General features: G+C 41.5%; 1 protein-coding gene across 3 annotated transcripts in view; it reads right to left on the reverse strand.

The window, feature by feature from the left end:
• The window catches only part of ADAM17 (ADAM metallopeptidase domain 17), a 41,945-nt gene that overhangs the window by 5,313 nt on the left and 24,013 nt on the right, over positions 1 to 12,619 (reverse strand). For all 3 annotated transcript variants that reach the window (XM_061154793.1, XM_061154794.1, XM_061154795.1), the window contains 7 exons: positions 10,374 to 10,518; positions 10,166 to 10,254; positions 7,519 to 7,671; positions 5,562 to 5,761; positions 4,454 to 4,557; positions 565 to 699; positions 306 to 436 (listed from right to left, as the gene is read on the reverse strand). In XM_061154793.1, coding sequence (XP_061010776.1) covers positions 306 to 436; positions 565 to 699; positions 4,454 to 4,557; positions 5,562 to 5,761; positions 7,519 to 7,671; positions 10,166 to 10,254; positions 10,374 to 10,518 — 957 coding nt within the window. The remainder of the gene's footprint in view (positions 1 to 305; positions 437 to 564; positions 700 to 4,453; positions 4,558 to 5,561; positions 5,762 to 7,518; positions 7,672 to 10,165; positions 10,255 to 10,373; positions 10,519 to 12,619) is intronic.

Genomic DNA, 12,619 nt, shown 5'->3' on the forward strand with positions numbered 1-12,619 from the left:
GTGAAGTCGTGTCCAACTCTTTGCAACCCCATGGACTGTAGCCTACCAGGCTCCTCTGTCCATGGGATTTTCCAGGCAAGAGTATGTAAGTGGGACTCACTGCATAAAAGCAACCAGCTTTAGCATGAAGCCCCCAGGGCCTGTGTGGTCTCCAGAGACAACCATGGAACCTACCTGACTCTCACACGAGGACAGTGGTCAGACGTGGCACCGTCTGTGTTCTGATTTCCTTCCATTTTCAAAGCTAAGCATTTACAAGACAAAAGCTTCACATGAATAAATACTGTACATAAATAAATACTCACATTCATGTCACAGAAGCCTACTGTACAGGGCTTGCCCTTCCTCAAAAATAAGTTCTTCTGTTCGGCGTCGACATACGGCAGGCAGCGGCCCGAGGGGTCCCTGCAGCACACCTTGCACGAGTTGTCGGTTTCTGAAACGGAGCAGAGCCTCATGTACATGAGCTCCGCTGCTGCCCTGACCCTGCCGGGCCCCCAAGGGCGGGGTCGGGCTGGCAGGCAAGGGCCACCTCCACCCCTCCTGCTACAGACACGCGCTCACCATTACATGCACAGGACTCCAGCCTCTGCTCGCGCTCACAGAAGGGCACACACTTGCCGTCCTTACACTTGCCGAGATCCAGGCACACGGTGTCATCGGCGGCATTTCCGGGAGGCGGGCACTCGCTGCTGTTACCTGCAGTGCGGGGCACACGGTCACCCGTGAGTCACCCGGACCTGCTCCATTGGGAGCTGGGGAGCACTGTGCCAAGCACTACGCTGCCCAGTGTCCACTCAGCCCCGCGGCCTTGCCTCCATCAGGATCTACACGTTCCAGGCATCCTCTTCGTAGTGAAACAAAACGTGCGTATAAAAGAATGTGTATATAAAACAGATCCCTACTACTGCCACTAGTAAAAGACACCTGTGAGCCCTGACTTGACCGCACACTCCCCCAGAGAGCCTCCTGCCCACAGCCCTCCCCAGCCCACACGACCACGGCCACCCTTCTTCACCTTCTTCCATTCGTCTCACCTCAGAACCTTAACGCACGCTGCTCAGTCCCCCAGAGAGTTCCTGTCTCCCTCTTTCAGGTGTCCTGGCCCTTTACATTTTCTCTCAAGTATCTCCTCCCCCAGACAACCCGAGGCCCCCACCTCCGCTGGAGGCCCCTCACCCCATCAGGCCCCATTACTACACGCCACTTCTCCTCTTCACAGCACATCTTACAGTGTTCATCTATTTGATCATCTGTGGTTCTTTTCTGTTTCTGACCACCAGACTGGTAAGCTCTATGAGAGCAAAAACCAAGTCTATTAATGAATCAATGTATGTCCAATCTTGTCACACTGTAGGTAAACCAGAGACATTTGTTGAAAGAATCAATGATTCTTAAAGACAAAGAAAAGCCACCCAAAAATGTTAAATTCAGGAGAATGTGTGAAATGAGTGACTCATTCTGGAAAATGAGAAGCACAAGCAGTTAAAAGTCAACGCTAAAAGAGAAGAGAGAAAGGACTGTACAAAGACACCACAGGCCTGGCCTTTCAAGTGAGGAATGAAAGTGAAAGTTGCTCAGTTGTGTCCGACTCTTTACGACCCCATGGAATTCTCCAGGCCAGAATACTGGAGTGGGTAGCCTTTCCCTTCTCCAGGGGATCTTCCCAACCCAGGGATCAAACCCAGGTCTCCCACATTGCAGGAAGATTCTTTACCAGCTGAGCCACCAGGGAAGCCCCCAAGTGAGGAATGGAACCAATCAAAAGAATTCAGACTTAACTACCGAATAACACAAATGACATAGTAGAATGGCTGTGATCAGAAAGACGGAATTCCCTGGCAGTCCAATGGTCAGGACTGAACTTCTACCGCAGGGGGCATGGGTTTGATCCCTGGTCGGGGAACTAAGATCTTGCATGCTGTGCAGAGCAGCCAAAAAAATAAGACAAATAATAACAAGCATTGGTGAGGATTTGTAGAAATTGGAACCTTCACACATGCTGGTGGGAATGTAAAATGGTGCAGTCACTTTGGAAAACAGCCTGGCAATTCTTCAAAGGATTAAACAGATGTACCACAGGACCCAGCAATTCTACAACTGGATACACACATACACAGACACGTGAGAAATAGCCTAAGCCTACACAAAAACTTGCACACAAATCTGCATAGTAGCTTTACTCACAGCAGCCAAAGAGCAGCAACAATCCAAAATCCATCAACTGATGAATGAATAAGAAAATGTGATATATCCATACAATGGAATATTATTTAGCAATAAAAATAAATGAAGGAATGATTCATGCTACAACATGGATAAATCCTGAAAACATTCTGAAAGCAGCACACACATTGTATGATTCCATTTATATGAAACATCCAGATTAGGCAAATCCATCAACATAGAAAGTAAAGTGGTTGTCTGAAGCTGGGAGGATGAGGAGATTCAAAATGATAGCTATAGGGTATAGGTTTCTTTCTGAAGCAATGAAAACTGACTGGTACGTGGATGCACAAACATGAATATACTAGAAACCACTGAACTTACACTTCCAGTGGACAGGTGGTATGAAATGCTTATTATCTCTCAATAAAGTGGTTATAAAAATCAAGCCAAGCAACCAAAGGATATATAAATTAAAAAATATAAGACGGGATAGATACACCAGACAAATAAGAAGGACACCATGACCACACAGGCAGCAAACCGAATATTAAACAATTTAAAAGAGTATATGCATAACTGATTCACTCTGCTGTGTGCCTGGAACTAACATAACACTGTAAATCAACTGTACTCCAATAAAAGTTTCAAAAATTTAAAAAAAAAAAAAAAAAAATTAAATCACAAGGGTCAGAAAGGAGCATTACATAGTGATGAAGGAATAGCAAGACCAAAATGTGGAGAACATGTACCTGATAATACAGCTTGGAGATTTTTTGAAAGGAATAACTGACAGAACTACAGGGAATATTGACAATCAATACAGATAATCTTAAAACTAGCTCCAGATAGATTAAAGTCCTAAAGGTAAAAGATAAAATTATGAAGCTAACAGAACCAACTGTGGAAAATATCTTTGTAATGATCCACAACTCAAAAAAATACACACACACACACATACACATACAAACAAAATGACAGATTTGATTCAAGAGAAAGATTTCTGTTCCAAAAGGACAACAGATAGGAGGAAGGCATATGCAGTATTTAAACCAGATGGATTATCATAAAAGAACTCCAAATCAATAACAGCAAATATTAAACCCAACTTTTTTTTTTAAACCCAATTTTTATAAATGGACCAAATAAATGAACTAATTATGCACAGAAGAAATCTAAATAGCTAATATAGAGATAGATGTTCATGAAAAATGTAAATAAGGAGAAGAAATCACTTTACACTCAGACTGGCAAAAGAGAGCTACATAATACAGTGTGCTGACAAGGACATCAGAACCTGGACACCCCACGATGGCCCTGACTAACCCACTCTGCTGTTCCGGAGACCACTGGAGCGCTGCCCTCCACGACGAAGCAATTCCATGCTTCCCTGTGCACCCAGGAAGCCCTCACGGCTCCCACAGGAGACATGTGAGGGTGCCCAGTGTAGTCCTATGGGCAGTATTAGGAGAGAAACCCTAGCAGCTATTGCTTGGTGAACAGATAAGCAAACACAGTAAATCACTGGAAACCCAGCAAGGGCCCAAAACAATGAACTAGACATACACAGAAATACAAACCAATAGAAAACACAATCGTAAAAACATGGCACTGAGTTTTCAAAAAAGATCTAATGTAAAGTATCATTTTGGCACATTAAAAACACACATGTGTAGAGTTCCCTGGTAGTCCAGTAGCTAAGACTCTGTGCTCAACTGCAGGGGGCCACGATTTTGATCCCTGGTCAGGAAACTAGAGCCCACATGCTGCAACGAAGACCCAGTGCAGCCAAATAAATAAATATTAAAAAATACACATATATATATATATATACACACACACACAGAAAATAACCGGCTTCCCAGGTGGCTCAGTGGTAAAGCCTTTGCCTGCCAATGCAGGAGACGCAGAGACACGGGTTCAGTCCCTGGGTCGGGAAGATCCCCTGGACAGAGGAGCGTGGAGGGCTGTAGTCCATGGGGTCACAAAGAGTTGGACAAACAACTTAGCAACTCAACAACAACAGCAACAAAAAATAACACATTATCTCAAGGACATACACCTATCCAGGCAAATATCAAAGACATTAAAGCTGATGCCTATGAGGGAAAGGAGAATGGAAGTGAATGATCGCAGGTCTTGCAGTGACCAATGCGAAGCGTGCTGCGATCAACTCAGCTCTGTCTGTGAGGTAAAAGTTCATCTGAATGAAACATTAACTCTGCTTTCAAACACAGGCATACCCGGCTGAACAAATTATTCTAGGAGAACCACCACGAGGACATACCTGTACAATAAGACACGCCTTTGCAAGTAGCGTTAATAGCCTCTTGGCACTTCTTCTGGGCCGTCTCGAACTGACAGTTTTTACAGCAAGGACTGTTCCTGTCGCTGCAGAGGAAGAGCACACAGTCCAAGTCAATGGCCAGCTTCACAGCACAGACTATGGTCATGTCCCAGGGCCCCGAGAGGGCAGGGCAGAGCCTCCTGGCTGCGGCCACCCACTCCTGCAGACTCCCAGGTGCTGGCACCACCGGACAGAGTCCCTCTGCCCTTCCCAATGCAGACACGGGCAGCAGTGGTCCACAGTGACTCATCTTTAAAACACCTTCGTGTCTCTGGTTTTCATTCACTTAATACATTTTTATTCTTTTTTTAAAAAAGGGACTTCCCTGGTGGTCCTGTGGTTAAGACTCGTGCTCCCCATGCAGGGTGCGTCGGTTCAATCCTTGGTAAGGGGACTAAAATCCCTCATGCCACATGACCCAGACAAAAATTAAAGCAAAAAAAAAAAAAAACCGCCACAAAAAACAACCCCACAAGGCAATCAGTAGTCAAGAAACTAGGCAGCCTAGTCAGTATTTACAGTGTTAATATGCACTGTATACAGTTAAATCTGGCACTCACCATAAATTAAAGTTACCCCCTCTACTTCTAAGCCAGGCACAGGACATTAAAAATGGAAATATAAGACCTTCTAACTTGTAACCTGTAACAAGTTAGAGGTTTGTAACTAAACCTTCCTCCACGTTTAGTTTCTGTGATTCAATGGCATTCTTCAATGCTCTTCTACAGCACAGATACACAGGAATGAGTTTATGTCCTAGGATTGTTATGAAAGAATGTGCCATGAACCTCCTTGCTAAGTCATCTTTGTACATCTCTGCTTCCTTAGGATTCTCTGTACTATGGCATCGCTACAGCAGAGAGGATGCAAGACTGAGGATTTGTCATGGAATGTCAAATTGCTTTCCAGAAAACATTTTTCTTGCTGTACAGGGGTAGACACACACTTCACAGGCCCTCTAATGATTCTAAAGGCCCTGTATTTTCAGCCCATCATCGTGGGGACCCCTCGTTAGGCACCCAAACACCCACCATGCCGCACCCCTCACCTGCACTGCACACCTGGCCTCAGCGTGCAGTCGCTGTTGCAGCAAGTGTCGTTGTTGAGGTACATGATGCCGGGGTCGCACTCCTCGCCCTCGTCCACCCTGGAGTTCCCGCACACTTTGTTGCTGCGTTCTTGGAAACACTCCTGGGACTTGCTTTCAATGGTCTTATAGATGGACTGTTTACTGCAGTTTGAAAACATCTTAAGAGAAAAAAGGCCACAAAGGACCCAAGATAACATAAAAATCCAGGCAGTGTTTGTGCTTATTCTCCAGGGACAAACTTTAACACAAAAGCCACAACCAAAACCAGCTTGAAGGCTTATCAGGGTTCACGGTCGCCTTTAAATGCCATTTGCACAGCATCTTCCTCTGCAGGAGGCTAGAAACATTATGTGAATTGGTAAAGAGCCTAAAATTCTTCACAGGAAAGTAAGCTACACAAATGCTGAGACCAAACACCCGCACCAGTCGGGCATGAGCAGAGAGTCACCAGACTAAGCCTCAGGCTCAGAGTGGCCCCACTGCGGGGACACTGAGAACCAGGCAGACCCCTGTCTTCCTAGATACAATAATCCAGGCCTGAAGAACACGTCTGCTCCGATTCCCTGAATTTACATCAGTCATCTATGTTTAAAGTGTTTTAAAAGTTGAGTTTATTAAGAGATGTGATACTACATATATATATGTGTGTGCGTATATATACAGTCTATTAAAAGATTAAATTTCAAATTATTACCTAAACGTCTTCACTGCTTCCCAAGATCTTAAGTTTGAGTTGCTACAGTTGACCCCTAGCTTGTCTACTTGATATGCAAAACCACAGAAATAACCTACATTTGGGCATTTTTCCTGATGCTCTAAAATAGAGTCCAGTTCCCAAACAATTTGAAAATATCAAGAAAAGCGAAAAAAGATTTGGGTAAAACTCAGCCCGAATACTTTTAGAGGTAGGGCCTCCACAGTCTGCAAATGACTACAATGGCTTCATCTGCCACCCAGACAAGCGCCATGAGACCCCTGAGGAGCAGAGAACACAAGACCCTCATGAGACAGTATAAAACATACACTCATCTCTGGCCACAGCTCCGGGCACAGAGCTCCTGAAACCTCCATAATTTCCTAGGTAATAGGAGTGTCTTTGGTTGTAATGAGCAGACTCTGAGTGGGCTCCTGAGTGGACACTGGTCACCAGAAAGACCAAGTCATGATTAGAAGCTTGGAATTTTCAGCCCCACTTTCCATTCTCTTACAAAAAGTAAAAAGAACCAGACAGATGTCTATGAAGACTTTCAGTTCAGACTCTACAAGTGAGCCACAGCCACTCTCAGGAAGTCTCTGAAGCTATTTCCCATGTCCCAAGTCAACGAGTGTCGAGTATTCCAAACACCTTCAACAGAATATGATCTCTCTACTTACTTGACAAAGTAAACAGTATTTACTGCATACCAGGTACCCCGAATGAGCACTAAAGACAGAGCTGTAAAGCAGAAAGGAAAGGGCCTGACCCACAGGACACTTACATCTGGCAAATTATACATACTTTGTTGCAAAAGTTTATTAAAACATGCAAATTGTGAAGCAATGTAGAGTTAATATGAGTGATACGCTTGTAAATGAAAGAAAATTTTAACTGAAAGTCTGAGCCCACCAGACCCTGCAAACTAGGACTCTAGTGCAAGGCATTAAGTAAGTAATTTTCCATACAGCTCAAAGCAACACATGATTAACCTTGACAACACACAATCCAAATGGGCAGATTTAGATGGACCATGTTTCACGGACTTGGTAACGTGCAGTTCCATCCCTAGCTGTTGTCGGTCAGTCACTCAGCCACTCAGTCACGTGACCCTGTGGACTGCAGCATGAATGGAAAGCTTTTCTGGGCTCTCATTATCATTCAGCATCATCTCTTCTTACCTAATCACATTAAAAAAATAAAGTGCCAGAAGACACGTACCTTATTGTTCTCGTGGTCACCGCTCACAGCTATGGGGTACATGACATACTTCCCTCCCTGGTCCTCATTTGGGGCACATTCCGCCAGACCGTCTGGGTCGTGCTCTGCTCCAAAGTTGTGCCCCAATTCGTGAGTTGTAACAAGGTCAGCTTCCTGAAGGATCATGCAGAGAAAACGTTACTTCCTAACACCTAACCATCACCTGCTGTGGAGAGTTGGGCTCTGCTCTTAAATGGGACCTGATCAGTCAGATTCAGATCAACAACAGGGCAACAGATGGACTAGGACTTCTTCTATCAGTTATAGAAATTAAATGGAATATTTAAGATTGTATTGAATACTGTTAAGTAGTATTATATCAATGAATTTAAATCAATGTAAGAAAATATAAATTAAAAGATAGATTGGAACACTGAATGAGGAACCAAACACTGGCCATTCCAAAACTGCCTGGCACTGATAAACCAAAGAGCTAATAACCAATCACCCAAGTCCCCTGCCCCCCGCCCCTCATCTCAGTCACACTTCTAAGTGTGGTGGGAAGGTCAAAACTAGACAACTAAAGAACAGCACAACAATACTGCTTATCCCAGTGACTGAATTCTTGTCCAATGACAATCTTAATGACCCAGAGGATTTTGTTCAGAATCCAGTTAAAGGATTGTACTGAACCTATCAGATCACCAGAGGATTTCTATCTGAATAGAAAGGTAAATTTAGTCAGTAAAGCTAAAACTTTTCCCATATTTAACTGCATAAAATAACAATTTACTGATTTCTTTTTTTCTCTCCTGAAATGAGGGGGGCGGGAATCACTCCATGGACATGAAAAAAATCTGTACATATTTTACAAGACACTGTATATTTTTTAAAAACAAATAGTCCCAATTCTGAAACCAATATGTTGAAGGTTTTCAAGTGTTAATATTAAAATGGTAGTAAAGAAAATTTTGCATTTTTAGCAAAAAAGTATTCAAATCCCAAAGGTGCAATATGGGGAAGTAATTCCAAACTATGCTTTGGAAAAATTCATTAGTGGATTCTCTAACCCACTTTAAAAAAAAACAACAGACTAACACTTTAAAAAACATATAAATAATTTATTTTTCTTGTTCCATGTGTCTTAAACAATAGAAAAACTCTGGGAGACATGTCATGAAATCAAACCACTGATGACACTATAATGCCAAAAAGGCAAAGGAGAGCACCATAAAAAACAATTTTGGAAATTAAAGTTTCCAAAAACTACTTATCATATTTTTCTTCTGAATCCCATTTCACTTTTTTTTTTCTTAATTCACCGAAGTCCATAATTTATATTAGGGTTTGCTCTTTGTGTTGTACTTTCTATGGGTTTTGGCAAACACATAATGTCTTTTTCTTTTTTAAACAAATTTTTTTTGATGTGGACTATTTTTAAAGTCTTTATTGAATCTTTTTTACAACATTACTTGTTTTATGTTTTCGTTTTTTGGCCATGGGGCACGTGGGATCTTAGCTTCCTGACAAGGGATCGAACCTGCACGGCCTGCTTTGGAAGGCAGAATCTTAACCACTGGACTGTCAGAGAAGTCCACACATAATGTCTTATATCCATCATTAAAGTACACAGAACAGTTTCAACACCCAAAAGAAAATCCTCTGTAACTCTGCCTACTCATCCCTCCCTCCCTCCACTCTTGGCAACCACTCATCACTGTATTGCTCCCATGGGTTTGCCTTTTACAGAATGTCATATAGATGTAATCAAACAGATTGGCTTCTTCTACTTAATAATATACATTTATGGTTCCTCCATGTGTTTATAACTTGATAGCTCTTTTTTAAAGTGCTTAATAGTATTTCATTATCTGGATGTACCAGTTTGTTTATCCATTCACCTACAGAAAGACATGTTGGTTGCTTCCAAGTCTTGGCAGTCACTAATAAAGCTGTTATAAACATCCACATGCAGGTTTCTGTGAGGACTCCTTTGACTAAATACTGAGGGTGCTGGGTCCAATGTAACACCAGAGTATGTTTACTTTTCTGAGACACTGCCACAGTCTTCCTAAGCGATTGTATTAATACCATTTTGCACTCCCACCAGCTATGTATGAGAATTCATGTTGTTCCACATCCTCACTAGCATTTGGTATTATCAATACTTTGGATGTTAGCCATTTCTATTTGTTTTATAACGGGCTCTCCTTGTTGTTTTGATTTGCAATTGCCTAATAACATACAGTGTTGAGCATCTTTTCACTATGTTTATTTGCCACCTGTATATCTTCTTTGGTGAGGTGTTTATTAAGATCTTTAGCCTATTTTAAAATTGGGTTGTTCATTTTTTTATTTTTGAGTTTTTAGTATATTTGTTATATGTTCTGGATAGCAGTACTTTATCGGGAGCTGCAGATGAAGGGCTCCAGAAAGGATGTCTTTAGGAAAAACAATAATCCCAAACTGGTCTCAAAAGAAGTTTGACAGCTGACAATATTTTCTTCTTTATACTTTTCATATTTGTCACTAAAAACATACATCTGTTCAGGCACAAAAAACAGTATGCATTACTTTTTAAAAAGATATCTACATAAATATGTAACTGCTGAGGTCCCACTACAATAATAAACTCAAAATCTACTCTTTTAAAAATTAAAGAACATACCTTTGTAAGGATGGTTTTACCATAATTTTTTGTGCTGGTCAAACCACTATTCAAATATATATTTTTCTTCCCAATTGGACTGTAATAAGCTACAGGGAAAAAGAAACAAATGGCTTGTTCAATAATTATAATTATTATGACACAATTATATTATAATCCAATCACCTTGCTATTCCCAAATATTTCATACAACAAATGAAAAACTTACCCTTTGGACAAACACCTCCATGACTGTTCGCTCTGGGAGAACCAACATAAGCTAAGCCAAGAGTTCCCATATCAAAATCTTGGTACGTGAAAAGATGTGCTAAGCAGACTTTAGATGCTTCTTCAGCAATATCAAAACTAAATTGCTTTTAAAAAAACAAAGTGCTCTTAATTAGATTAACAGTTACATCAGACTAAAAGATGTTTCAACTAAATATTCCAGAATACTACCATACTGTACAATTGCATTGTTTTACATTTTTTTAAACCAAAGTATAGTCGATAGACATAGATTACAGATGTACAATACAGTAATTTACATTTTAAAGGTTATACTCCATTTACAGTTGTTATAAAATAATGGCTATAGTCCCGTGTTGTACAGTATATCCTTGTAGCTTATTTTATACATAATGGTTTGCACCTCTTCATCCCCTACCCCTATATTGCCCTTTCCCTCTCCTCACTGCTAACCACTAATTTGTTCTCTATATCTGTATTTCTTTGTCACCACATCCACTAGTTTTCTGTATTTCTGGATTGCATATATAACTGGTATCACACAGTAGCCTTCTCTAAATTATTTACTTATCGTAAGACCCTCCAAGTCCATCCCTGTTGTTGCAGATGGCAAAATTTCATTCTTTTTCTTGGCTAAGTAGTATTACACAGATACAGCACTCTATGGATCTCAAACTGCTAACAGCCTCAATTCCGCTCAAGCTTTGAAAACCTGACTTCACTTCAGTCTTGTGAGACTCTAACCAGAGAATCCAGATGAGCCACACTGTGCATGGACTAAGCCTAGAAACCATCAGATAAACAAAGTGCTGTTTTAAGCTGCTAAATTTGCGGTAATTTGTTTCAGCAGCCATGGGAAACTAACAAATTAACAACACAGTAGAAGATAAACGTTATCAATTCACAGAAGGCCATTTTACAACAAAGCAAAGGTATAGACAGCGTGCGTGTTAGTCACTCAGTCGTGTCCAACTCTTTGCAACCCCATGGACTGTAGCCCGCCAGGTTCCTCTGTCCATGAAATTCTCCAGGCAAGAATACTGGAGTGGGTTGACATTTCCTTCTGCAGGGAAGTCTTCCCAACCCAGGGATCGAACCTGTGTCTCCTGCATTGCAGGCGGATGCTTTACCATCTGAGCTACTAGGGAAGCCCATAGACAGAGACCCAGGGACAAAAATGATAAATCGTATCATGTCAAGACAAGAATCCATATGGCATATGGTATTTATGTTATCCTTAGTTACCAAAATAAAAACACACAAATTAAAAATTTCCTAGAGTACTTTCAGATCTCCACATTACACCTCTACCACCTAATATATTTTCATACCATTTGGTAATTACTGACCTCAGACATCTACTAATAAGCTTCAAAGAAACCTGAACTAACAAAATCATGTATAAGAAATTTATTCAGAATAAGGTGTGCTGGGAGCCATTATGGGAGATCCCACCCATGACGAGGTCATGAAGAAAAAACCTGACACGCAAGGCCGTTCAGGATACAAGGGACCCTCCAGGTTGGCCTCGGCCTCTACCCCACCCTGTATCCTCCTCCCTTTTCTGCTGTTGTTCTTGTTTGCCCTGCTGCAGATTGTTGTGTTGCCTGCCGAGAGTTCTCCTGCTCCTCTTTCACTGAATAAAGACCAACTTAAAACCCTAATTAATAAATCTCCCAGATGCTGGTATCCTATGAAGGGGCCAGGGATGAAGGAAATGCTTCAATTCAAACCCTTTTGCTGGCATTCTGGCTTGTTTGATAAATGTGTGCTCTCATTGCAAAAAATGCTCATGATTGTTCTAAACATCCTAAGCACAGTACGCTAACAAAAGAAACTATTAAGCATAGGTCCCTCCTCGGGATGAGAAAAGCCCCACAAATATAATAGCCACAAATGAGCCTAATAGAAAATAGTTTAGATAGAGATTAGCTGGTGACTTCTTGCAGGTAATTAACTTTTAGACTAAGAGCCTGTTTTGTGCCGTATCTGCTGTTTTTGCAATCCTTTGCATTTCTGTTCTGTAAAAATGTAATCCTATCTAGTTCCCATGGAGATGACACCTAATAGAAAGAAAACAGATTAACCACAAAAAAGACAGGGTTGGCTACTGAAGTTGCTTAAAGTCACACCAGGTGCAAGCCATAAACTGTCAACCGGCCTGAAAGCCAAAAGATATTATACATAAAGATTAACCATAAAAAAGGCCCTAATAGGCACAGAGCC

Source organism: Dama dama, chromosome 11 (assembly GCF_033118175.1).
Source record: "Dama dama isolate Ldn47 chromosome 11, ASM3311817v1, whole genome shotgun sequence".
Taxonomy (NCBI): domain Eukaryota; kingdom Metazoa; phylum Chordata; class Mammalia; order Artiodactyla; family Cervidae; genus Dama; species Dama dama.